This window comes from Aspergillus viridinutans (genome assembly GCF_018404265.1).
Source record: "Aspergillus viridinutans IFM 47045 DNA, scaffold_2, whole genome shotgun sequence".
Classification (NCBI taxonomy): Eukaryota; Fungi; Ascomycota; class Eurotiomycetes; order Eurotiales; family Aspergillaceae; genus Aspergillus; species Aspergillus viridinutans.
Window position 1 is genome coordinate 2,780,264 of NW_025091218.1, and position 23,821 is coordinate 2,804,084.

Consider the following 23,821-nt stretch of genomic DNA (forward strand, 5'->3'; position numbering starts at 1 on the left):
CATCTGGTCGACGGAGCATGTAGCTAGCAGTCCGTTCGTCGACAACCCTGGGACTCTGTTTTCGCGGAGCACGTTCGCGTAGGGCATCCAGTCCGTCTAATGTCCCAGAGACGCGACAGAACCTCAAACGCATAGACAGTCCATCTCGTCCCTCTCCTATTTATAATTCCCTGGAAACAAAACATCACCCTATGGGACAAACAAATCGCCCCCAGACCCATGTAGCACCGCCCCGAGGTAATTGCCCTTCGCGCACACCCGCCACGCCACGCTCCCGCCGGTCGCCGTCGCAGATTTACTCCCCCCGCCGCCACCGATCCAGGAGCTGAGCGCGGCGACGACGGCTGCGGCGTCCGAGCGCGGGACGCGAATCCAGACCGTTTGCGCTTGGTTCTCCCGGGCGATTTTCAGGATGTCGAGCGGGATGGCTGTACCTGTGAGGCCGAGGAACTGGGCGAGGGCAGCGGTGAGGTGGGTTTTTGCGGTTAGAGGGTCGAGGGGGGACTGGCTTGTTGATGTTGTTGGTTGGGTGATTCTGCGATTGGACTGGGTTAGTACCTATGCTTGGGTGGAGTGGTGGGTGTAGAGCGTACAGCTGGAGTTTGAGGTAGGTCCAGGGTGGATTGCGGGAGGTGAAGGTTAGGACTTTGGCGGAGGAGGCTTTTGGCGCGTCAGTTTCCTCGGGGGATTTTCGCTTGGATGGTGTCGGTCCTGTTTGGAGGTTGGGAGGGTTGTCTATTGTTGAGGCCATTGTAGGGTTTGTGATTACGCAGTATGCTGTGGGTTGTTGAGTTTGTGTTGGTAAAAAAAGGTGTTGTTGCGGATCAGCGCGATAAAGGAAATGTCCGCGGTCTTGGTGATGTCACGGTACAGCGGACTCGGACAATTGAGAAAGCTATGAGCATATCCAGCCAGAACTTTGCGATCCTCGGAGAGTCAATTGTTCTTAATGATGGCCTCCTCGAGTCTCTGGCGAGCTCCTTTTAAAAATTGCTCTTCTCCGTCTTTCCCAATATCGAGATCAGTGATACAAAGAGTTTTGTCGCGCGATTTCAGGCCGCGGATTACTTCCGCATTGGACTTGGGAACGTCGAATATCTGGCAAGTATTAGCCATCCGGTAATAACATGCTGTATAGCGAAGTGCTCATGAGTAAGGATACCTGGGCAAACACCCGCGATACAGCTGCATTCGCCTCTCCGTTCCTGGGCACGGCGGCAACGCAGACATCGACTTTCTCTGCTCCCACCGCTGTGATACCTTCTCGGGAGCTGGATGCGTTCGGTTTGACGTGACATGCAATCTGTAGACTGTATTTCTTGGGCAAGAGTTGGGTCTTATTGCGGGATTTGGTGGTTACATTCTCGATCAGGCGAAGGAGAGGAATGGCGCGGCTGCTCATGGCCGGACTGTAGTCGATTGCGTCTGGTGTTAAAATTCGATATTCTCGAGCAATAAGGCAAAGATGCTATCTCAGTTGTGCTTTTAATCAGGTTTCGGCTGTGGTGGTGTAGAAGAGATGTAAAGTAGAAAATGACAAGCTTTATTGACTGCCGAGTCTTGGCTCGCTTATATATACTTCTGTTCTGCGCAAAGAGGAAATGAAACACCCGGAACAGCGCAGGACTCGAAGATGACAAGGTGCGAGATTGTCTCTCAGAACTGAAGACGGAGTCTGTTGATAGTCTATCGTCAAGATTGCCCTTAAGCAACAATGCCTTCTCTGTCTGCAGCCACTCTGTATCTGCTCGAAGACTATACGTTGAGCATTCGTCAAATGTATATGAATATGATGCGGTAAGAAGCCGGTTAGCACTTAGATTTGCAATGACTACTATGAGTGATACATATGATTAGCATACTCGGAAGGGAGTCCAAATTTGTAGTACTGCCAGTTTACCGGATAACACCGTGATAGAAAACATCGCGTAGTATCTCTCAAGCCTAGCATCCCTGGGGCAAGCGATGATGTATTGACTGACAGTCTGAGCCTTGTCGAGACAGTTGTACTTTCTATTGCTTCAAGTACTGGATTTGAGATGAGTACAGAGAGTAGAATACAATGGAAAGCTTAACCCGGAGCATGATCGTAGATTGATGAATTGCCTGAGACAGTATAACCCAGAAGCGAGGCAGAGAGGAAAAGACGAAAATGAACGGTCTGATGAGGAAGGAAAATGGTACAGACCAACAAGATGTTTTGTTTACTCGCCTCTGCAATCCTCCCAAGGACGCTTTGCTCTCACCATCATCACTGGCGACGCGTTCACTCTTCCACCAGAACATCATTTTTTCTCTTCAGAATAGCATCCTTAACTTAAGCTTGCATTTCTTAATTGTGTACAGCTTTGGTTGGAAAGTCCCTAGTCTTTGGTCACAGTTTACCTTCCTCAGTATCTGCGGTGAATTGCTCTTTGTGAGTCTTTTGACATGTTCAAAGATGTAAACAGGACTGACCATGTGAAGGAACATATTCACAGGAGATCCATTGCTTTATCTCATTCCCTTTGGTTCTCAGAGTACTCTACATCGTTGCAACATATTCACATCAGAACGCAAACACCCAGGGGTCCCTGGTGTCAAGAGGACGACTTACACGTAACCCATGGACATATCCACTCGAATGGGCCTCTTTCAGAGAGCTCTCTATCATAGCCGCGGTCTTTTCCCAGGACCAGGCTTTTACACCGGCCTAGAGTTCTATTCACATGAGGAGCAAGCAAATCCTCCTACCCTCGAGGCAAGTGAATTCCTTCTTAAGCCTGACCCAGGACGAATTTCGACTCAGTGTTGTAGCCGACATGCCATCATCAATCTGTTGTTGTTATCTTGCATCAGATGTCTAATCAAGTGTCATAAAACAGAGAGATTGGTACCCTTCGGCTGTTGCTCAATCCGTTGCACATCAAATTGATCCTCTGACTCCCCTGAGACCTACCGTTGGACTCTCTCCCTATTCAGATTTCCAAGATGCGCCCGCTACTCGAGCGCAGTTGACGGTTGGGCGCCCTTCACTATCTGTCTCGCAGCCTTGCCTGCCTGTGGGATTGGCTTCTCGCCCAGATTACCAAAGAGTGCCTGTTTCTCAATTGATACATGGACCGTCGCCTCTGTCTGCTACTCAAGCTGCACCGGGACACCGGCATCGGGTGAAATTCGAGCCTTCTCTTCTGCCTAAAAGTCAAGGAGGCCTTGATCAGCCTGCGGTTCCTTCGAGCGCCCACTACTCACCACCAGTGGAGCACAAACACCTGGTCATAAACGCTAACGAGAACTTGGTAAAGCCCGAGCCAGCAGCTGCAGACGATCTAACCGCCCCTCATGGCGATCAAACCTACTGGAGTCTGGAAAACCTGCCTGACGTTCTTTACGTTCTTAGACCCAGGACGGACTACCGCAAATCGAGACACCGTATTTATAAAACAACTAATGCACTTACTGGAAAGCAGATCAATGACTTTGCTGTACTCCCGAGCCAAATCTCCTCCAATGTGGAAGGATGGAGGCTCGAAGCCTGGATGCGTTTGGACCGTCGCATCACCCAGCAGGATATCATCGACCGTGTCAATCCCAAGTACACATTGACCGCAGAGGAGATTGAGTCTCGCAGGGAAAACTTTCGCAACACCTTCCACGTGGCTAATTGGAATGTGCAAAAGTCCATCTGGGATATTGATCGCATGCTCAAGGCTATCGGAGTTGATACCCAGAAGAATTCCACCAGGGGACTGACGCCTGGTTTGATCGATCCATCAAAGGGTGAAGCTGGTGGACGCATCCTGATACCGGGAGAAAACATCATTCCTATGAAGCAGGGAAGGACGAATCTGAAAACCGCTTCCAGGAGCTTCGATGAGATGTGCGAGGGTCGCCGTCCTGACCTACTTCATGCTTCGCAGGCAGATTTAAGAATGGAATCGAGGAGGTATGTATCTTGGCCTTCTTAATTCAATCTAGAGTGTTGCTAACGTTCGCGTTAGCCGCGAGATCGAAGCAGAGGAGAGGATATCGCAGCAAGATTTTGTAATGAATACGTGAGGTTCCATCTGTGCCCTAATTGTGCTCCATACTAACTGACTTTTCTATCCAGCCACACGAGAGCAACTGTATCGCCGCAAATTAAAACGATTGACTCCACTCATGTCGACTTCGAATACCCAGATGTAGATGGCTTGACCCATTGCATCGAGCATCCCACCCAACCCTTCCACGATGAAGACGATACTGTTGGTCGCACAATGTCTTTGCAGAGATTTTTGAAGAAGAACAACATGTCATACGAGGATTGGCTTCTCCGCGATTATGATGCTGTTGACAGAGATACCCTGAAGCGTGGGCGCAATGAAGATTTGGAGTCTCAGGAGCCCGCAAACATAACCACCAGCTCGAAGCGCAGACGTGTTGACAATTCGGACATTGAGGCGCCTGTGACCATGGAAAACAACCGGAAGCGCAGACGTGCTGAGGATATGGATGTCGCCGAGTCGGCAGCTGGCGACTATGCTAGCACAAAGCGCAGGAGTCTAGAAACTTTGAACACTGGCGAGTCTGCCAAAAGATCCAGCGATGATTTTTGGGCTACTGTCCTGAAAGGCTGAGAGCTTACTGACGAATTGGAGGGAGATTTCGCTGCACACCAGGAGCTGGCGTTGACATTGGGTAAAGCTGCCTGTTCCTTCAATCCTTTTCTATTTCTTTTGCAATGTAGCGAGTACTTGGGTATTCGAGATGATTTTACAGGGATATGGTTTGCGCTGGAGAATCTCAGGTTGCTTTGATTTCAGTTTTTATGGACATAGTGACAGAGGCAGCATGCACATTGTACAATTCCATTTCACAGAGATAGGAATGCACGTCACATTGCTTTTTCATTCACCTATTCCAACACTTTCTCTATGGATTCCCTCATATTGGCCTGTCTACACCTTGTACAAGCCTTTCATTTCCACCAAGTCCTCTCTACCTACTGCTTAGCTTACCTATACAATCATCTCTTACTCATACTTCAAACACAGCTCAGCTATGCTTCTCTAAATCTGTCCTTAGACTGAGATTAGAAGCTATAAATAGGAAGTTCCTACCTCATGGCCTTCTACTTTCTTCCACTCTCTCACGCGCCTCACCAGCCCATCAGCCCATCAGCCTGGTTGGCCTCCTTCTAGATAAACACATAAGTACAACTAAAGACCCTATTCAGCCTCATTATACTCGAAATACAATGAAGGCCCACCGAGTGAGCGATTTTCAGCTCGGATCCACCCTCTCCATTCGCTTCGTGCCCCTGCCGGGGAAAGGGAGACCATTCAGCAGCGAGCAGCAGTCAATATAATTGTTCGCAGCTTACAATACGTGCAGCAGACTAGACAATAGACTCCACGCAGCACCTGCCATCCAGACACGCAATCTATTTCCGGCTACCCTGTTCCGGCTTCGCTCAGGGGAACCAATGAGAATTGTTCAGTTGCGTTGTTCTGAGAAAAGAAGCTTTCCAGCCTCCTCGTGGTGTACCTGCAGCGCTGGAAGAACTGGGGCTGGGTGGGTCTGCAGCTGTCAGTGAGGATATGACAGCGGATGTGCATGTCGAGAGGCTTCGTCCAAGGAGTGCGGCGGACAACCCAGGAATGATAGTAAGATGGGCAAGCTGCGTATCATTTTGAAGAGCAAAAATTCTACGTTTCAGAAAGACAGCTTCGGACAGATCATGTTAAGGTGTGTTTGTGAGTCTGGGTTTTCAGGGGCTCGCTAAGGAGGTGAGGGAGACAAAGACTAGAGGAGGCATGTCGAGTGAATATTCGCTCACCCCGTTTCATCACCATCGCACAACCAAACTTCTCCCAATTCAGTCGACTATACCAACCTCCACATTATTGAGAAATCGAAAAGAATGAGGAGCTCTCAAAACTCAATATGGCGAAGTCCAATTCTTCTTCGTCTTTATATTCTCCTGATCTGTCTCCTCCGGGATTTCTCTTCCCCAAACACTTTTCCGCTTCATATTCGCAAGTACCAGCTTGCTCCCACAAATCACTACAACCATCAGCTTTCAGCAACAAGTTCCAAGACAGCATCAAGTGAGTGGTGATGAGTGCCCTTTGAGTTGTGTGCACAAGTGTTGCCCAGCAATGGCTGGGTTCAGTGCCGGTTCTTTTGCATGGCTGACATGGGATCGCAGCCTTCAACAATGGGTAAAATCGAGAGAAAGAGTGCCAAGGGCTCCAAGAGCTCTGAGAAGCTTCAGGGCAACAAAAGTGAGTCGACTTCCTCTGTCCACTTGGAAACTGATCCTAATACGGCAGCAGAAAAAACTCCGAGGCAGGGCAGCACCGAAGCCGTCGACCCGCGGAACTTTACCAGCTTCCGTGAGGACCAGAAGGATTGGTCCTGGGACAATCTCCCAGCCATCCTCTATCAGTTCAAGCCCACAAAGGAGGATGAGAAGAAAGAGCGAGAGCCGCCCAAGATGAAAGTCTTGGGCGGCCAATGGGTCAGAGACATCGAGATCCTTCCGGATCACATTTCCTCTGACGTCGAGGAGTTCAGAGTCGAGGCATGGATGCGACTCGACAGGCGCATCCACTTACAAGACATCATTGACCGGATGCACAAGGATTTTGCAATCGAGCGCAACGCCCTTCAGCAGCGGAATGTCAGATTTCGCAAAGCCTTCCACCTAATTGCCTGGAGCTCAGGAAACAAGATCAGTTGTCAGCTTGAGCAAGACGTGCTGAAAAAGATGAGCGAGCAGGGCATTGATCCTACACTCAACTCGACTCGTGGGTTGACTCCTGGTCTCGTCAATCCTGAGCGCGGTGAAGCGGGTGGTCGCATCGCCCTTCCGGACAATTATGGACCTGACAGACGTGGCCATCGTGGACCACGAACGCCAAAGAAGAAAAGGAGTGCGGCAAAGACTGAAGAGGACGTCGATATGAGCGATGCTCTTGACCCCACCACTCCCATTAGAGAATACCTGCCTTTGACTCCTCCCGCGACCATGCCAGCTCCGTCCGTCAAGCCTGACTCTTCGTTCGGTCAGAGTGGAGCTTCTGAGGAGTCGATGACTTCCATCCTTAGTTCTCCTTCCCCCATTCCAAGCTCCCCTGTTCCCCTTTCGCCTCCCCTCAGTTCTCCTCTTCTTTCTCCTGTCCTTTCTCCCGTTCCTTCTCCTGTTCCCGGTTCTCCGGTTCTTACTTTTACTGTTCCCGAGGAGGACCACCTCGACTCTCCTCTAGAGGAAACCCTCTACGATGGAGAGCTGTGCCCTTGCAACTTCGACTTTTTGTTCAAGAAAGAAACGCGTCAAGGACTCGACTGGCTGCGTCCTTGCGAGGAGGAGCTATCTGGCCAGCGCAAGGATGTGCCTAAAGTGTTGAAGGCGCACCAACGGCGAATGAAGCGCCAGCACAAAGCCTTCAAGAAGGCGCTACCTTTCTGCAATACCGATTCTCTGTACGCCAAATTTGCCAGCAAGTTCGACCTCGACGACATGATCAACGTTGTCCCAATTTCTCGCACGACTGCGCCGCCATCGCCGGATCCACTATTTCCATCCCTCATCTTCGAGCCTATGACGTTGCGGCTGATTTATCGCCCACGTCCCACTGACGAGGGCGCGTTGAAATGGGTATACGACGTCGCTCTCAACGAATATTACGCCGGGCAGCGATTCCTTTTTGAAATGCCTTATGTGGAGGGCGTCATGTGAGGCTAGCTCTATCTTTCAATATCTGCGCTTCCTGTGTTTACTTTTCCCTTGTTAGTGGGCATCTGGTGTGCCTTTGTCAATTTGTCTTCTGTCTGTTCATTTTTTGTCTGGTGGCCTTTCGTTTCTACAAATACCCCTTCACGCGGAGGAAGGCCTCGATTTCCTGGGAATGTTGCTGGTGCGGAGTTGGCCATGGAGTCGTCTTCCGGGATGCGGTGTCTATTGTTATCGTTGTGAGCTCTATGTCTTTCTTTGCTTTCTGCTTTTCTTTCAACAGCTGTTATGATGTCCACTGGGCCTCTGGACCGGAAATGGTGTCGTTCGGATAAGGTTGATTGCCAAGGCGGCGTTCCGCCGATAGCGTGACTGCCATGAGTTTATGATATGCAGGGTTGCACTTTCCTCTTTGGGCAGAGTGAGCTGGCCAGTGAAATCAATTTGTTTCTTCAATTCTTTAGCCCTTCAATGCTGTAGAGTCATCGGTGCATATCACTGACATCAACTCGTTTGGCTTACGGCATGATATATTTCATAATGTCTTTCGCGTGTATACTTCAAGCTTGAAACCTAACACGGCGCAGTAAATTCAAGGATACCAAACAGAAGTACACGCTCTTAAATCGAGTGATCATCCAGATTAAACCTCCAGTCATTTCTGACATCTTATATAGAAGTCTGTTATTTATGCCAAACTTAAGACTCAGCTGCTTACAAGATCGAAAGTACAGTTTCATGAGAGATCCTCCCCTCCAGTATAAGCCACACAGACTGGTAATGTAGTTGCAGCCGTTCTATAACATTAAATTCTGAGTGTAATTTGTCATCACTAACAACATGTACAACTATTCAGCTTAACGTCGACATCTATGCGTACCCTTTATTTAAATTGAGAATCACTATTACTTTGATCTAGAAAAATATCCCCGCCTGTAGAGGTATGTTCTCTCAGAGTAATATACCTGCTCTATATGCACATTCTCAGAATTTTCTTTAAGCAAGGATCCCCTAGCCCCAAGCTATTCACAATGGGACTTCTGGTGCTATATTCACCATGCTTCAACACTCAGGTATAAATCTGAGAGTCTACTGCTTTTTCCTTCTGTATAACAATAATTACTCTCTACTCTTCGTCTTCAGTATTGTATGTCAAGATTAACACATCCAAGCCTATTTTCATAAATATGTTCTCTCCACCTATTGATGCTCCTGGTATGTCCCCATACTGCATTTCAATATCACAGAAACTAATATGCTACGTCTCAGAGCTGCAGCAGTCGACATGCCATCGTCAGTGTTACATGTTCCTGGTCAAACAATGCCAATACTAACACACTCCAGATGATGACCCTCCTGACCGATACCACACCTGCGTCAACGCCCACCACGCAGCCTACTCCGAGAACAATCTACCCCCTCTCCTCTTCCGCCTGGAGGTACCATCATTCGACGATCTCCCTCCTCTCAAAAACCTCGTCGAGAACGGCCAAGTCGTCAAGGACCGCGACGGCCGCCCCCTCCGCGCCTTTCCCTTCCTACCAAGATACATCTCCATCCGCCCTGCAGCCTGGCTCCTCGAGTACTGGATGCGCACAGACCCACGCCTCACATACCGCGACATAAAGGCGCGGATGGTCGTCCCTGCAGCGCAGCTCCCGCGAGAGAACAGCCTCAACATGCGCCGAGAACGCCAGTGCAGGACTCCACTGGCGCTATCCTGCTGGTCGAGTCACCGCCGCACCGTGGGCAAAGTGGAGGTCGAGCGCGTGGCGCGCTGGTCGCTGGACCAGATCAGGTATAACACGACCATGGAGATCGAGTACGCGAGGGGTCCTGGCCCTGGCGACCAGCGTACTGCCATGCGGCTGCGCTCCAGGACCCTGGCGGGCGGCGCGCCGGCCTACCACCCTCTGGGTTTGTTTCTGGATGGTGAGGAAGTCCACGTTCCCAGTCAGCGAATCTGCGAGGCGTTGAGTCTCTTCTGGCAGTTGTCGGAGAGGGCTTCTCGGCTCCGGCTCGGGAGTTGGAGGCTGCTTCCGGCTGACGAGCTCCCTGAGACGTGGCGGCGTGGGACGCAGCGTGGGAATATGGGCGAAGAGAGGGATGTGGAGGCGGGCTCAAGACTGTCTGATACTGTCTAGCTGGAGATTGAGCCAGTCATCCAGGAGGACGATGCTATCATGGAGTTGGGTTGTCGCTTGTATATTAATTAGGTTGGGAGAAGATTGGAATCCCAAGCTTGAAGAACATTTGTTTGTCGTTCACGTCTTTGACACAGTGACAATAGAAATTGGACTATAGAAATCGACCACGTGTTTCATGCAAAACGATTGTAGTAGCCAAAGAGATGTATCTATACCTAAGTATCAAAGGATTTGTGAAAGGACTTCAAAAAAGAAGAATGCTATCTAAACTGGAAAATCCAGTGGCCACTCCCCCCTCATTAACATCCTTCGCCTTGGTCCTCATCAACCACCCGCCTTGCTCGTTCTGCAGGACATGTCCATTGGATTGATCCCAGAGAATGGTGCCATAGATACCTAACTCCCCAATGACCTTGCCACCGAGAACCTCGCCATCACTCCTCAAAACCACATTCTTGGCCTCAGCTGGCGGACGGATCAGTTCCATCAGGATCCATCGCTTCCATTCACTTTCTGGAATTGACCGTAAGAAGTCGGGAATGGCAGACTTATAAATGTTGTTGCCGCCTCCTTCCCGCTGCGGTTTGAGGACGTGGTTGAGAGCTGTTTCGGGATTCAGCGCCAATTCTCGGCCGCGCCCGTTTGAAGAAAGGTCGTACTGAGGCGCAAATGTTTCCCGTAAGCGGGCGACAGTGGCCGGGTCGGTGTCTGCCATGAAGTTCGCAAGGTGATCGGGCCCTGCAATCTCTGCCAGCACTTGTTGTATAATCTTAGACCCTGCCAACTGGTTCAGAACGGTGGGGCATTTGATCGCTGCAGAACGCTCCAACTGTGTCCGCGCCTCCCAGTCACGCTCGGAGGTGTAATCGGTCGGAGCATAGAAGCAGCGCAGATACACGGTTGTTACTTCAAACTGCGTGTCTGGTGAATGAGGGGGACGGTAGATGAGAGGCCGAGAAGCGTTTGCGCCGGGAATCGATGTGTGATCCAAAATCTCGGTACTGAGCAGTCGGAAAACGGGAATCTTATGGACGGTAGTAAGCTGTCTGGAGAGTGCTAGCTGGTCAAATATGTTCCGTTCGTTCTCCTGTACCACGAACAGAATACACGTGGGAAGAGCCGGGGTCGACTTCGAAGGCCCGTAAGCAGAATGCGCTGCAGCCAGCCCGGCAGACAAGGTTTCCACAGCGGTATTCTCGGGAGGTACGTTCGACTCAAACAGTGGGTGGGAAGGATAAGAGATGGGATAGCCTGGCGGGGAGGTAAGAAGCTCTGAATGGAGCTTTCGCACCAGAGAAGACAGGCCGCCGAAGGACGACGAGATAGTGTTAAACTCCACTTGCTTCAAAGACGGGGCGTTCGCGTTTGTCGGAGCGTGAGCCATGTAATCGGATCGATATAAACCAAGCGACAAATTCTGAACATATCCCTCCTCCTTGACTGAGAGGTGGACTTTCCACAGACGGGAGATGAAGTCGTCAACGTCAATCAGACTACAGGTCAAACAGTTTTTAGTGCAGAACTTTCCACAGATGCTGTACTCCGAAAGAAGCATTGCATTGAATCTAGGCCACAGAAAAGCATCAGAGTCTTACTCTTCCATAATCTTGCCCAGCCATTCCTCATTACATGTAATTGCGGCATAAAGCTTGTTGTATACAGTCTGCAATGCCTTGGCTTCTTCGAAGCATGCCCTTGGAAAGACACTCGGAAATAACGTTACTGGAGCGTTCGTCGCCAGTACACCATACGGGTCAGACTCTTTTGAAATGAACGTAGGAGGAGGTCGGACCATCAAGCCATTCTGCGTAGCCCAGTCCTTGATAGTCTTCACCAGGAACTCCTTCTGTGCGGGGTTCAGTTGCGGAGGGTAATTAGTATAGATCGAGTCACTCATTATGAAGAGCGGTATATATCCTGCAATGTGGAATCTCAGCACTCAAAGAAGCCCAGAAAAGCAGTTCGAAATCAATTGAGGACTGTTCAGGTGCGAATAAATCAACATTTCCTGCAAGAAAAGGCCATTATTAATACTGTCGATGAGGGGCCGTCGGCGATTAATCATCGGAGCTTTGGTACTACGCCGCATACCGCCTGTTGTACCGCCTTGCCTACCGGCAGAAAAAGAGCTCTATCGCGATAACCGACCGCCGATCGCCCTTTTCGGCAGTATCAGTTTGGCGCGTCTCGTTCCATCAACGCGATCAGTTCATCAGAATTCTTCCATAACCCAAATCAATAAAGTCGGCTGGAACTGTGATTTCATATGTTTAGCAGCTAGGTTTTTAGTGAATGCGAACTCTGTGAGATCGCGACTCTCTTGTCGCTCCTCTGCCCAATTCTTTTTTACTTTCTCGATCGTCCTTCGCTTCTCTCAGTTCTCGCCTCTCCTGTGACCAAATGGTGCCTTATCACTCAAGAGAAATCTCAATTTCAGTGATAAGCTGGACCTGCTGATGGGATTACCGTAAGATACTCCTGGCTTCAGCTCACTACGTTGATATTCCATTAACAAAAATAGCTCCACCAGGCGGAATGGAGTCTGATGAGGGAGATCCCCTCGACTGGACAGTTGACGAGGTCGTAGCCTTCCTCTGCCATAATCCTGAGACGCCATGGTCCCAGTCTGCGTCGCAGGCCCCTCGGCCAAACCCTGTCCAATTCGAAGCCGCTCTTCGAGAGAATTTGATAACTGGGGAGGTGCTGTTGCATGATGTCGACAAGGAGACTCTACGGGAAGAACTTGGACTCAAAGCTATTGGCCATCGTAGCTCTATGCTTATGGCAATACGCTACCTTCAGCGACGTTCTCAAAAATACCAGCGTTCTAGAGTGGAGCTTGCTTCCCAACTTGATGATCATCGGTATTCAGTTACCCCAAGTCACTTGACAGCTGTTATTCCAGGCCCTTTCGAAGAATTCTCGTCACCGATTCATCAGAACTCTGTGCCGCCAACAGCGACTCCTCAGAATCTGATGCAGCGCCCCCGTTGGATGACCCCCTCAGCATCTACAGTATCTCACACTAAAAGGATCTTTCCCCCGGATGCCGCGACTTCCAGTGGTCTGAGGGGCGACGAGTCTACTACAACGACCGCTACTGCTAAAGGTACTAAAAGTGCAACCACTACCACCGAGAGGCCTCCAAGCGTCCCTCCACCTGCCGTTAGTCGCCCCCCTGCGGAACAACGTATAGACCAATCCAGCCCCGGCAAACGCGTGCGTGCTTATGAACACATCGTGGTTGATGCTGAAGGAAAGAAACGACGCAGACTGGATTTGAGCTCTCTGCCCGAGCCACAAAAGGACCCTTGTGTGTCGAAGTCCTCGAACATTCCGCAAGACAAGGACTGGTACATTGGACCAGATCGGATTCTGCCTTCGCAATTATTCTATCCATGTACCTCTGGTGAGGAGGATCATTCGTTCGTAATGCTTGGTCCTCTGAATTTGCCTACCGCTCAGCGCCACTTCGTGAGAAAGTGCATGCACTATTTCTTCAGACAGCAACCCATTCAGTTGAGCTCTGATACTGAAGGTAGACACATGGCTCTGATCCCATATAATCACTCGAAGGTCAGTGAGCACGACGAGAAATTCTTCACTTTGTACACTGCCACAAATGGAACTGTGTCAGTTACACAGGAGGACATAAAGAAATGGCCCCAGTTAGAACAAGCAGGGGCTGCCGGCTCCCGGCTGTCGCAAACACTGGAACCATCTGACCCTTATTCATATCTCCTTCAGAAATATCCTGCCAGGGAAGACAACCAAGACGTCTGCCCATTATATGGTGACTCGGGCTCCGAAGGAGAGTTTGATGAAGAAACTTGGCAGGAGATTGCTAATGAACGCGATGATATTGCTCAAAGTAAACCGGCAAAGCTGACTCCCGCTGAGGTTGACTCAGTAATCGAAGATTGTATGGCTGAGTTTGTGAATCGGTGGCGCCAGAATGGCTTACCGAAGGAGGAATATAAGGCCCGGAAGCTTTGGGTCACAGCTCGAAGGGCGAAGTGTACTTATCAAAAAGTCAAGGCCATTAATCGCGACGTCATCTTGCTGGAGAAACGGTTAGGCAAAGTGCTCGAAGCAATACGCGGAAGTGAATATGCCTCAAAATCGGAGTTACAAACACAGTGTCAAAGCATGGAGCAGACTGTTATCGATATACAGAAGCAAAAGTGGCGTATCTCGGTCTTGGAGGAAGAGAAGTGTCCGCCAAAGGTTGCTTCTGCCCCCAAAACAAAGCCATTGCCAAAACCGGAGAATAGTGCCGCGGACGAGGAGTCTCTTCACTCAGAATCCGACGTCTCTTCTGACTTCCAGGATGACTTCATCGACGACTCCGAGGTTCAGGAAGGGGTCTCGTCCATTGAAAACTTTGGAAACGTGGACAGCGTCGACAGAAGGCGAACACCGGCGTCGACGCCCTCAACATCCGAAAGCGATGATGACATTATCAGTCCTTCGGGAATCAGACGTAAATCAAGGGCCAAGAGGTCGCCTTTCTTGGCAACCAGCTCGCCTTCTCCTGACCCTTCTGGAAACGCGCAACGGGCAGAGATTATTGACCTCACAATGGACTCTCCTCCAGCATCAGCAGACGAATTCAGGATCGAAACACCGCCACTCAATCCTGTGCGACCACCCAGGTGGACAGAATCGGACGACGTTAGCTTGAAGATCGAACGAAGTCCTTCGATATCTCCTCCTCCCCAGCTTAGCTCCAATGTAGTCGTCGAGATTCCGAAGCGAAGACCAGAAATCATCAACCGGAAAGCTGAAGGGTCGAAATCGACGCGCAAGTTCAACATACCAGATCTGCCTGACCACAATGATTTCAAGGGTCTGCTGTCGTACCCTTGGGAACTTCTCGAGGAACGCCACGATCGCCGTAGATTGCTTGCAAAGTTAATTGCAACCATGCCTGACTGCGAGCGTGAAGAGATGGCTTCATTGATACCTGAATACAAATATGATGAATTGAAGGACATTGTCAAACAGGCTCTCCGAATTCTTTCGAAAAACCAGGCGGAGATACCCGAACTCGATGGTGAAAAGAGCCGGCTATTAATGCGGACCGCCTCACAATTCGTATCATGGGTGAATTGCATGTACATGAAAAAAGCGATCAGCAGGAAGCGTATCCAGAAGGCACAGGAAGAAATTGCTGACTTCAAAGTCTTCCACAAAGAGCTTTGCAGGGGACTAGGACTTTGCAAAGGTCTGAAATTCGCTAGAGAACTGAGCGAAAAAAGCACTCGCACCTCAAGCGAGCATGTTGATGAGTCGGAGGGAGAAAATTCTGAACGTGTCAATGCGCCTCACAAGAAGCGGAAGAAGGAAGTCAAAGAAAGTCAAGACGCCAAACGAAATCAAGCAAGTGCACAGCAGCGTGTAGCGCGGCAGGAAAAAGAGCGAAGACGGCTTGAACACAAGATGAAGCTTATGGGTGTGAGCAACACCGATCCTACTCGTCAAGCAGTGAGCTTTGGAGACCCGACCATCTACTTGGATCCGCATATTGGTCAACGCGTAAAGCCGCATCAACTGAATGGCATTCAGTTTATGTGGCGAGAGCTGATACAGGACGAGAAGCAACAAGGCTGTCTGCTCGCCCATACGATGGGGTTGGGAAAGACAATGCAGGTCATTTCGCTGCTCAACACTATATCTGCTGCGGCTGCTTCCAATGATCCGAAGATCAGCGAGCAGGTCCCCGAATGCTTCCACCGATCACAAACGTTGATTCTTTGTCCTTCGTCCCTGATCGATAATTGGTACGAGGAGTTCCTCATGTGGACTCCTAAAGGGTCGCACATCGAGCTTGTGAGAATGGTTACGGCTTCAATGACAGTTTCCGAGAGGTTACGAGAAGTATCTGACTGGGATGAAGAAGGTGGAATTCTGATCATGAGCTACGACATATTCCGGAAGTGGATACACAATAAAGAGACGAAAAAGATGCGCAAACCTCTACGGGATGATGAACATGCAAATGTGAGGAAATGGCTTCTAGACGGTCCAAACATCATTGTCGCCGACGAAGCTCATAAAATGAAGAATTCTACTTCGGGAATATCCCGAGCGGCTGTGCAGTTTCGTTCTAAGAGTCGTATCGCCCTGACCGGTTCTCCCCTTGCCAACAACTTGACTGATTACTTCACCATGGTGGATTGGATTGCCAAAGGTTACCTTGGAGAATTTCCCGAATTCAAGGCAAACTATGTAGAGCCCATCGAGGAAGGTCTTTACGTGGACAGCACACACTATGAGAGGAGAAAGTCGCTCAAGAAGCTTCAGGTTCTCAAGGAGATTCTCGAACCGAAAGTTAACCGTGCCGCTATCACTGTGCTGGAGGGCGATTTGCCGCCAAAGGTTGAATTTGTCATCACTGTTCCCTTGACCGAACTGCAACAGGCAGCATATGATTCCTATGTTGACTCTGTAGTCCAGGGGAAGGCAGAAGTTGGAACTGCAAAGCTTTGGACGTGGATGGCAATCCTTGGGCTGTGTAATAACCATCCGGCTTGCTTCAGAGACAAACTACTCAGCCGCGCTAATGAAGCGCAAAGGGCAGGGTCAAGCTTGGAAGAGATGCTACCGGGTGATGAACCTATAACCCAAGCGGGCATTCCTGATTCCGAGAAGCTGGTTTTTGAGCAAGAGCGGTTGTTCGCCAATGTCCCCGACATGAAAGCGCTAAATTTGTCGTACCGGGCACAGCTTCTCGACAGGATCATCAGCGAGTCAATCAAGGCCGGTGACAAGGTGTTGGTGTTCTCTCACAGCATACCGACTCTCGACTATGTTGAGCATGTCCTCAAGGTCTCCAATCGTAGTTATCGCCGTCTGGACGGAAAGACGCCCATCAGCACTCGACAAGCGGCGACCAAGAGTTTCAATAACGATTCTGAGGAGAAAGTGTACCTCATCTCAACCCGAGCGGGTGGCTTGGGCTTGAATATTCCGGGTGCGAACCGCGTCGTGATATTCGACTTCTCGTTCAATCCTATCTGGGAAGAACAGGCTGTCGGACGTGCATATCGTCTAGGTCAAGAAAAACCCGTATTTGTTTACCGCTTCATTGCTGGAGGAACCTTTGAGGAGATTATCTACAACAAGGCTATCTTTAAGACACAGCTTGCCGTTCGGGTTGTGGACAAGAAGAACCCAATTCGCTGGGCGTCTAAGAAGCTCAATGAGTATCTCTTCCCCGTTAAACCGGTAAAGCAGCATGAGATTTCCGAATTTGTGGGGAAGGATCCTTACGTGCTGGATAAAATAATCAAAGAGGACGACAGCGAGGAACGGGCAATTCGGAAGATCGCCCTCACCGAGACCTTCCAGAGAGAAGACAACGATAAGCTCACAGAAGAGGAAAGGAAGGATGTCCAGCAAGAGCTCGATGAAGAACGGCTTAGGCGTACTGATCCTCAGGCATACCAGCGGCTGATATTTGAGAGACAGAGAAGGGAAGAGCTCGTGAGAGATGCGGCGAGACGCAGAGAGACGGAGAGACTAGCAACCTTGGTGCCCATGTCTCAGCCTCAAGGGCAAAGCTGGCCTGGCAGACCCATCCTGCCAATTCACTACGCGGCCGCTCAGCAAGCCCGGGTTCCATCATCTCAAGTGCCTCCGCCATCTACAGCTCCCGCTAGGTCTCATGACTGCGGGCCCCGTGTTCATACTTATGATGATGGCCCATTCGCTCATGCACCGAATAGGCCCGTCTTGTCACGCTCTCAGTCCACGTCAAATGCAGAGTTGGCTGTGTCTCAGAATGGGCCAGTCCACGGTACTCAGCCTGCGTATCGGGCTCAGACCGGACCGCCGCAACACGACGGCATGGTCCCTCCCGCTCTTTCAGATCCGTCCACACCGTCTTCGCAGTCCTCGGACCCACCATTACGCATGGAAAGCCGCAGTGCAAGTGCTGAGTCGGAGCCCATGCAAATATCGGACAGGGACAGGGGCGACTCGCAACCCTCGCAGTCAAAGGATGGCAAGAAGGACGCAGGAAGCTCCTGCAAGACGCAGTAGCGAGCCCAGGACGGCTAGTCTTAGAATAGATTCTCTTTGCTTTTTGTGACTGCGAGCATCTGATTTCATGATATCCCCATCAGTTCCTGCGAGCATGGTTGTCTCTGCGTTTCCAGGCGCCCTTCTGGGCAGGTGTATCATTTACATCCTCCCCCCCCCACCCTTCTTCCGTTAATATTCCTCTTCTTTCCATATTCCCTTCTTTGTGTGAAAATATCTTTCTTTTTCTCTTGAAATCTAAATTTTCAATTTTCATCACTAGGATTCGCACAGGCAAGGCAAGGCGTTTTCAGCGTGGTCGAATCCTTGTTTTTATCTTCAGGAGAAATAGAATGAACAAATTACGGCCATCCTCAAAAATATTTGATGATTCCAACGTAATATGAATGTGGTAGGACGACTCGAGCCCAAGAATGGAGTCTATCATTGCTTCCTTGAATTCTAAGTCTTGATAATGTTTCTGTGTACTCTGACCAGCAGTAAAGGAAAAGACATAAACCGAGAATATCAAATAATCACACAGAATGAGAAACATCGACTTCACTAGTCTAGATGTGGAAACCCCGAGATACTCCATGCCATATGGTCAAACAGAAGAAAAGTCAAAGAAAGACACAGCGTATGGCTGAGGTATCAAGTATCGTAATGAAAACAAAGAGACAAGAGGGGCAAGGCCTATCGGTCAAGTAAGGAGTTTCTCCAGATCCGCGATCCTGGTAGCCCTATCGTCAACCTTCTTATCCTTCTCGCGGAAGGCCGCCAGCATCAATTTGCGCTTGGTGTCCTGGATCTCCAGCACGCGGTCTTCGATGGTGTTTTCCATGACGAGACGCCAGACCGTTGTCTCGCGTTTCTGGCCGAGACGGTAGACGCGGTCGACGGCCTGGTCCTCGATCGCCGGGGCCCACCAGCTATCGGCCAGGATGGCCTGGTTGGCCGCGACGAGGTTCAAGCCGACGCTGCAGACGCTCAGACTGGCGAGGAGGACCTTGCATTCTGGGTCCTTGGAGAACTTGTATGTGGAGGCGTCGCGGGCCGTCGACTTCATACTGCCGTCGATGCGGGCGTATCCGATGCCGTGGCGTTGCAGGTGAGGCTCGACAAGGGTAAGGAATGAGGTCCACTGGCTGAAGACGACGGTTTTGGTGTCGGGAGCCTGGCCCTGGGCGGTGAGGATCTTGATCAGGGCTTCGATCTTGCTGCTTGGGTTGTTTGGGTCTGCGACGACGTCGTCATCGGCGCTTTCGCCGAGATCCACGGCGGGGGCGACGAGGGTGGAGGTGTCGTCGATATTGGCGCGGCAGAGGGGGCACTTGTGCTGTCGCTCGATGACTTGCTCTATGCAGCCTCGGTCGTAGGAATGGCCGCAAGCGGTTATAACGGGCTGCTCTAGCGTATCCAGACATATAGGGCACATTTCCTGGCTCTCAATTCTGAGTTGCAGCATGTCCTGAAGGGCTTTAATGTTCTCCGGGGTCAATGGTACAACCTTGTGCTTCTCCAGTAGACCCGCGAGGGCGTCGATGCGGTGTTTACAGAGCGCCCAATGGTTGCAAACTTGTCGCATACGGAGAAGGACCTCAAGCACGTGAGAATAAGTGGTGCCTCCCTTCTCTCTGGACTTGAAGTCCATAAGCATACCTTTCGCTTCGGATCTGCGGACTGTCAGCAGCAGGTCATCAACTTAATGGCAGAGGAGGAAACGTACTGGAACATGTCATATTTTTCTTGTTCATGAGGATGAAACTTGATGCGCAGCACACGCGAGGTGAGGGCGGGAAGGCGGAGGTTGACAAATTCCATGTCCTTTCTTCGCCTCAAGCAGATAGCGCTCATCAGTGCCTGGAGAAGGAGACGAGCATTTGGATCGTCAGAGGTCAGAGGGCGAATGAGAACGCTGGTGAAGACCGCGATGTCTTCCAAGCCACCCGCCAGTCTCAGAAAGCGAATCTGGGAATACAGATCCTTCAAGGTGTTCACAATAGGCGTGCCGGTCAAAGTCCAACGCGAATCCGCGCGCAGATTGCAAGCAGCCAGCGCACCCTTAGCTCGGGGGTTACGAATTGTGTGCCCCTCGTCGAGCACGACACGACGCCAATGAACGGCAAAGAGTCCCCGCTTAGGTGCTGCTTTGGCATTCGGGTTGTACTCCACAGCGAGAGCACCGTAGCTCGTGATTACCACATCATACTCGTCCAGATTCGCAGCCTCCTTCTTCCCAGCACCATGGTAGATGAGCACACTTGGCGCGCTCTCACTGTGGGTATGGTCTTTAATCTGGTTTCTCCAGTTGCTCATGACTCCGACAGGTGCTATGATCAAAGTGGTCTTGGATGACTCTGGAGTCTTTGGCTGCGGGTTGGCCAGAATCAATGAGATGATTTGAATTGTCTTGCCCAAACCCATATCGTCCGCCAAAATACCACCACTTGCAAGAGGGGGTGGGATGGCCGTTGAGAAGTTGGTGGCGATATTGGTGAATCTGTTTCCAGCTCTCTTCCAAAGCTGCACCACATCCTGAGAACCAGGCCCAGGTAGTTGCGGAGACTCTTTTTCGATCATCCACGCCAGTCCCTGCCGCTGGTACGGAAGAAGCTCAGTAGACAGCGCTGCGGGAGTATCTGCCATAGGCATATTGACCAAGTCCGACTCATTCAAACCAAAATTCTCCGTCACCTGGCCAATATCACGAGGATTAAAGGTGCTGCTCTGACCAATAATATCTTCCAAACTCTCCCCAGTCCGACCGAAACCGTCACCGGCGTAAAGGTTGGCATACATCGGGTTAACGCCTGCCTCCCACTGCTGCCCATTGGCCGACGCAAGACCGCGACCCCTTCTGGAAGCATCCTTCTCCGCCCGCTCGCGCTGTTTGCGCTCAGTAGTCTCCCACCGATTGAATTCGGTCAGGGGAAGTCGATCATCAATCATCATGCGCTTCAGCCGCTGCCGCTCTTCCGGATGACTGGTACCGTACAGCTTCAGCATAACTGGGCATGTAAACGAGCCGATCTCTCCCGTCAACATGCCTTCGATAAACAGCGACTTCGAGTCCTGCATTAAATGACGTTAAAACGACAGTCCAGAACCAAAGGCATTTCTTTACGGAAGCTCCCGTTCGATCCCTTACCATATACTTCGCCAATCGAGCAGCTACATCTCGGGGAATATGACCAATCTGATTCCCCATGACGTTCAAAACACGGATCGCATTCCGGTCATACGGGTTATTAGGCTCACGATGCAGAAGCACGTGTTCGCCAACAGTCGCGTAACCATTGTAGTACCGGACCCCCACGATCTTGGTTCGCAGGCTGCCGTAGTGCATGAAGCTAACATACGAGGAATCATCCTGGCTTCCCTGGATCAGATCCTCGGCTTCCGCATCGTCCTCTCCTTCTAGGATAATGGCCTGAGAGGACTGGCTGAGCGGCACGAACTCGGTACTCTCGCTGAATTGTTGGCCAGTGAGAGTAGTGGTAGCAGTTGTGTTGCTACCAGGACGCGTTGCTCTTTTCCCCTTGGGGGTAGTGTCTCTGTCGTCAATGGTGAGGTCCACTTGGTCGATGTTCCGCTTAGCACGGGGCCGCCCCATCCTTGCTGCAAGGGATGGATGCTTGTCCGTTAACGTCCGCTTGACGCGACGCAAATGCGGGATTAGATATGGAGAAGAAGATGACATAGAAGGTTGTGGATCAAACCTTACCGGATTAGGAATAGCTGACAGCTGGACGGGAACGCGCTAAGCCACGGTCCCACGTGATCCACATTATGATCTTACTGCAACAGGAATGGGTAGAACTGCCTTCATCAGAAGAGAAGAACGTCACTGTCTATGAAGGGCGATGAGTTCATTGTATCCATGCAAAGTCTATATAGATTGCTACTTTTGGAGAGTTCAGTCCTTGAACGAGCCGCGCGTGTTGGCACGGTCAATGTCATAGGGATTCGCGTCGTAGACGTCCTGCGAGGTCACCATCTTCTGAGACCGATGCGAACTGGCAGACTCGGTTGAGATGGTTGACTGTCTCCGACTGAGCTTAGCAGGGTCCAAGGAAGCCCTCTCTACCTCTAATTCCGCAGAGGTGGGCTCCAAGGTTACCTGGCTCGGGGCCGCCATGACGCCCGGGTTTTCCTTCCCCTCTTCCTGTGGTTCTTTGACGGTTCGTTCCATCAACTTCCGCATGAATTCGTCCGACTCTGCGGCGAACTTGCATCTTCTTCGGATGACAGGCCCGTACTTGTAGAAGAGGAATGGAAAGGGCACACAGGCGAGTGCCAGGAAGGCAGGTATGGACGAGGCCCAGTGAATACCTAGACCTGATTAATTCCACTAAACAACAACACCTGAAAAAGTGACTTACCCAACGAACTATACATATATTTTACGAACAAGGGAAAGGCGGCGGCGAAAATCGAGCGCAGGACGGCGCTAGCAGCGAGCACGGAGGCAGCGTAAATGGTGTACGCATCGATCAGATAGTTCATGAGGCTGAGAAAGACAAGGACCATGCCAAAACCAAACGGCACACCAGCGGAAATACTGGCCAGATAGTGCATCGAAGGGTAGTTTGTCCAGGCAAACCAGAAGAGGCCAACGGGAATGGCTACTGAAGCGACCAGGCAGGGAGGCAAGCGCGCCTCAGGAGGCGCAAACCCTTTATGTGCCTCCTGGGTTCTGATATACCGCTTGTTATCGAAGATGCTGAAGGCCACAGCACACATCATGCCAATCATGATCCCCAGGAAAGCCAACCCTGACACACCTTGGTTCCAGCCTCGCTGGCCGGCATACACGATGGGGAAGGCACCGAACATCATAAACAGAGTCCCGTACACGATTGCCATGTATATTGACAGCAAAAGAACAATGGGTTCTCGGAAAAGCAGAATCCAAGGGCGGGACAGCGATATCTTCAAAGAGTGGCCGAGCGTTTTCTTTCCTTGTTCAGCTTCGATCCTGCTCTTGTAGACTTTGCCAGTAGCCTTGGAAAGCTTGATGGCTCGCTGACGGAGGAGAACGGGCGCATACGTTTCTGGGACGATGAGGCCCGCGATGATCCAGAGTGCGCCAGAAAAGATGGCCAAGAGCCCCATTACCCACTTCCATCCCTCCGTCATGCCCAGGAAGCCACCAATGATGGGCCCTAGGACGGGGCCGAGGAACGGGGCCGCCGCAAACAAACTCATCGCCAGACCACGTTGTCTCGCCGTGAAAAGGTCCGCAATGACACCGCCTGCGTTAGTCAAAGGGGACGACCCGAAAGCTCCGGCGAGGAATCGGAAGACAATGAGCGCTTGGATGTTCGGTGAGCCTGCAGACGCGGCGTTGAAAATCGTCAATCCGCAGTAGCTGATCAGAAAGAGATACTGTCTTCCCCAAAGCTCGCTCATGGGCGCAAAAATGAGGGGACCGATCGCGAACCCCAGCACGAATGTGGACACGCCCAGAGTTGCTACTTCTGTGCCGACGTCAAACTGTTCCATGATCTGTTCCATGCCGCCAGTGTACGCCGACGAGACCAGTGACACGGCTAAGGTGGCCCACGCCATAACCATGGTGTAGACCCATTTCTTCGTCATGGAAAATTCCAGGGGGTTCCGAGGATCATTGTCAATCCAGGTGACTAGGTATGGGTCTTCTTCTGTGCCTGAACCGGCGAAGCTATAATCAATGATCTCTTGGGTGAGCGCACCTTGGTCAAAGAGCAGACGCCAGTGCGGTATCCGAGTGGGTTGAACAGGCTCGATAGTATCAGCCGAAGCTGACTGGCTGTTGGCGCCCATCCGTGCTTAAGGATGGGATTGTGCAGGTCGACAAACGGACGAAGAGCCACCAAGTATGGAGGATATTCTCTAATTTTTCAAATCTCGAATAGTACAAGAATGCCAATCGTACATACTATCGTAAGAACTTAGAAGAAGACCG

At 50.9% G+C, this 23,821-nt stretch overlaps 9 protein-coding genes across 9 annotated transcripts; 4 read left to right on the plus strand and 5 right to left on the minus strand.

Annotated features, from left to right (window-relative positions):
- Window positions 1-189: 189 nt before the first annotated feature.
- Window positions 190-751, minus strand: Aspvir_004483 (uncharacterized protein; the record flags this gene model as incomplete). Its single annotated transcript, XM_043267709.1, has 2 exons — window positions 190-535; window positions 594-751. The coding sequence occupies 2 exons, from the start codon at window positions 749-751 to the stop codon at window positions 190-192; spliced, it is 504 nt and encodes a 167-aa protein (XP_043123644.1).
- A 185-nt stretch (window positions 752-936) lies between these two features.
- Aspvir_004484 (DUF167 domain-containing protein) lies at window positions 937-1,402 on the minus strand (the record flags this gene model as incomplete). The annotated part of the gene is made up of 2 exons (XM_043267710.1): window positions 937-1,098; window positions 1,163-1,402. The coding sequence occupies 2 exons, from the start codon at window positions 1,400-1,402 to the stop codon at window positions 937-939; spliced, it is 402 nt and encodes a 133-aa protein (XP_043123645.1).
- A 750-nt stretch (window positions 1,403-2,152) lies between these two features.
- Window positions 2,153-4,598, plus strand: Aspvir_004485 (uncharacterized protein; the record flags this gene model as incomplete). Its single annotated transcript, XM_043267711.1, has 4 exons — window positions 2,153-2,180; window positions 2,962-3,925; window positions 3,981-4,034; window positions 4,091-4,598. 4 exons carry the CDS (start codon window positions 2,153-2,155, stop codon window positions 4,596-4,598), a joined length of 1,554 nt encoding a protein of 517 aa, XP_043123646.1.
- A 1,583-nt stretch (window positions 4,599-6,181) lies between these two features.
- Window positions 6,182-7,705, plus strand: Aspvir_004486 (uncharacterized protein; the record flags this gene model as incomplete). Its single annotated transcript, XM_043267712.1, has 1 exon — window positions 6,182-7,705. The coding sequence occupies one exon, from the start codon at window positions 6,182-6,184 to the stop codon at window positions 7,703-7,705; it is 1,524 nt and encodes a 507-aa protein (XP_043123647.1).
- Window positions 7,706-8,886: 1,181 nt separating this feature from the next.
- On the plus strand, window positions 8,887-9,843 carry Aspvir_004487 (uncharacterized protein; the record flags this gene model as incomplete). The annotated part of the gene is made up of 3 exons (XM_043267713.1): window positions 8,887-8,914; window positions 8,969-8,992; window positions 9,044-9,843. The coding sequence occupies 3 exons, from the start codon at window positions 8,887-8,889 to the stop codon at window positions 9,841-9,843; spliced, it is 852 nt and encodes a 283-aa protein (XP_043123648.1).
- Window positions 9,844-10,090: 247 nt separating this feature from the next.
- On the minus strand, window positions 10,091-11,743 carry Aspvir_004488 (glutathione synthase; the record flags this gene model as incomplete). Its single annotated transcript, XM_043267714.1, has 2 exons — window positions 10,091-11,339; window positions 11,442-11,743. The coding sequence occupies 2 exons, from the start codon at window positions 11,741-11,743 to the stop codon at window positions 10,091-10,093; spliced, it is 1,551 nt and encodes a 516-aa protein (XP_043123649.1).
- A 638-nt stretch (window positions 11,744-12,381) lies between these two features.
- Window positions 12,382-17,892, plus strand: Aspvir_004489 (putative SNF2 family helicase/ATPase; the record flags this gene model as incomplete). Its single annotated transcript, XM_043267715.1, has 1 exon — window positions 12,382-17,892. One exon carries the CDS (start codon window positions 12,382-12,384, stop codon window positions 17,890-17,892), a length of 5,511 nt encoding a protein of 1,836 aa, XP_043123650.1.
- Window positions 17,893-18,574: 682 nt separating this feature from the next.
- Aspvir_004490 (DEAD/DEAH box helicase) lies at window positions 18,575-21,487 on the minus strand (the record flags this gene model as incomplete). Its single annotated transcript, XM_043267716.1, has 3 exons — window positions 18,575-19,547; window positions 19,601-20,946; window positions 21,023-21,487. The coding sequence occupies 3 exons, from the start codon at window positions 21,485-21,487 to the stop codon at window positions 18,575-18,577; spliced, it is 2,784 nt and encodes a 927-aa protein (XP_043123651.1).
- Window positions 21,488-21,790: 303 nt separating this feature from the next.
- Window positions 21,791-23,679, minus strand: Aspvir_004491 (MFS transporter; the record flags this gene model as incomplete). The annotated part of the gene is made up of 2 exons (XM_043267717.1): window positions 21,791-22,206; window positions 22,257-23,679. The coding sequence occupies 2 exons, from the start codon at window positions 23,677-23,679 to the stop codon at window positions 21,791-21,793; spliced, it is 1,839 nt and encodes a 612-aa protein (XP_043123652.1).
- Between the last annotated feature and the right edge of the window lie 142 nt (window positions 23,680-23,821).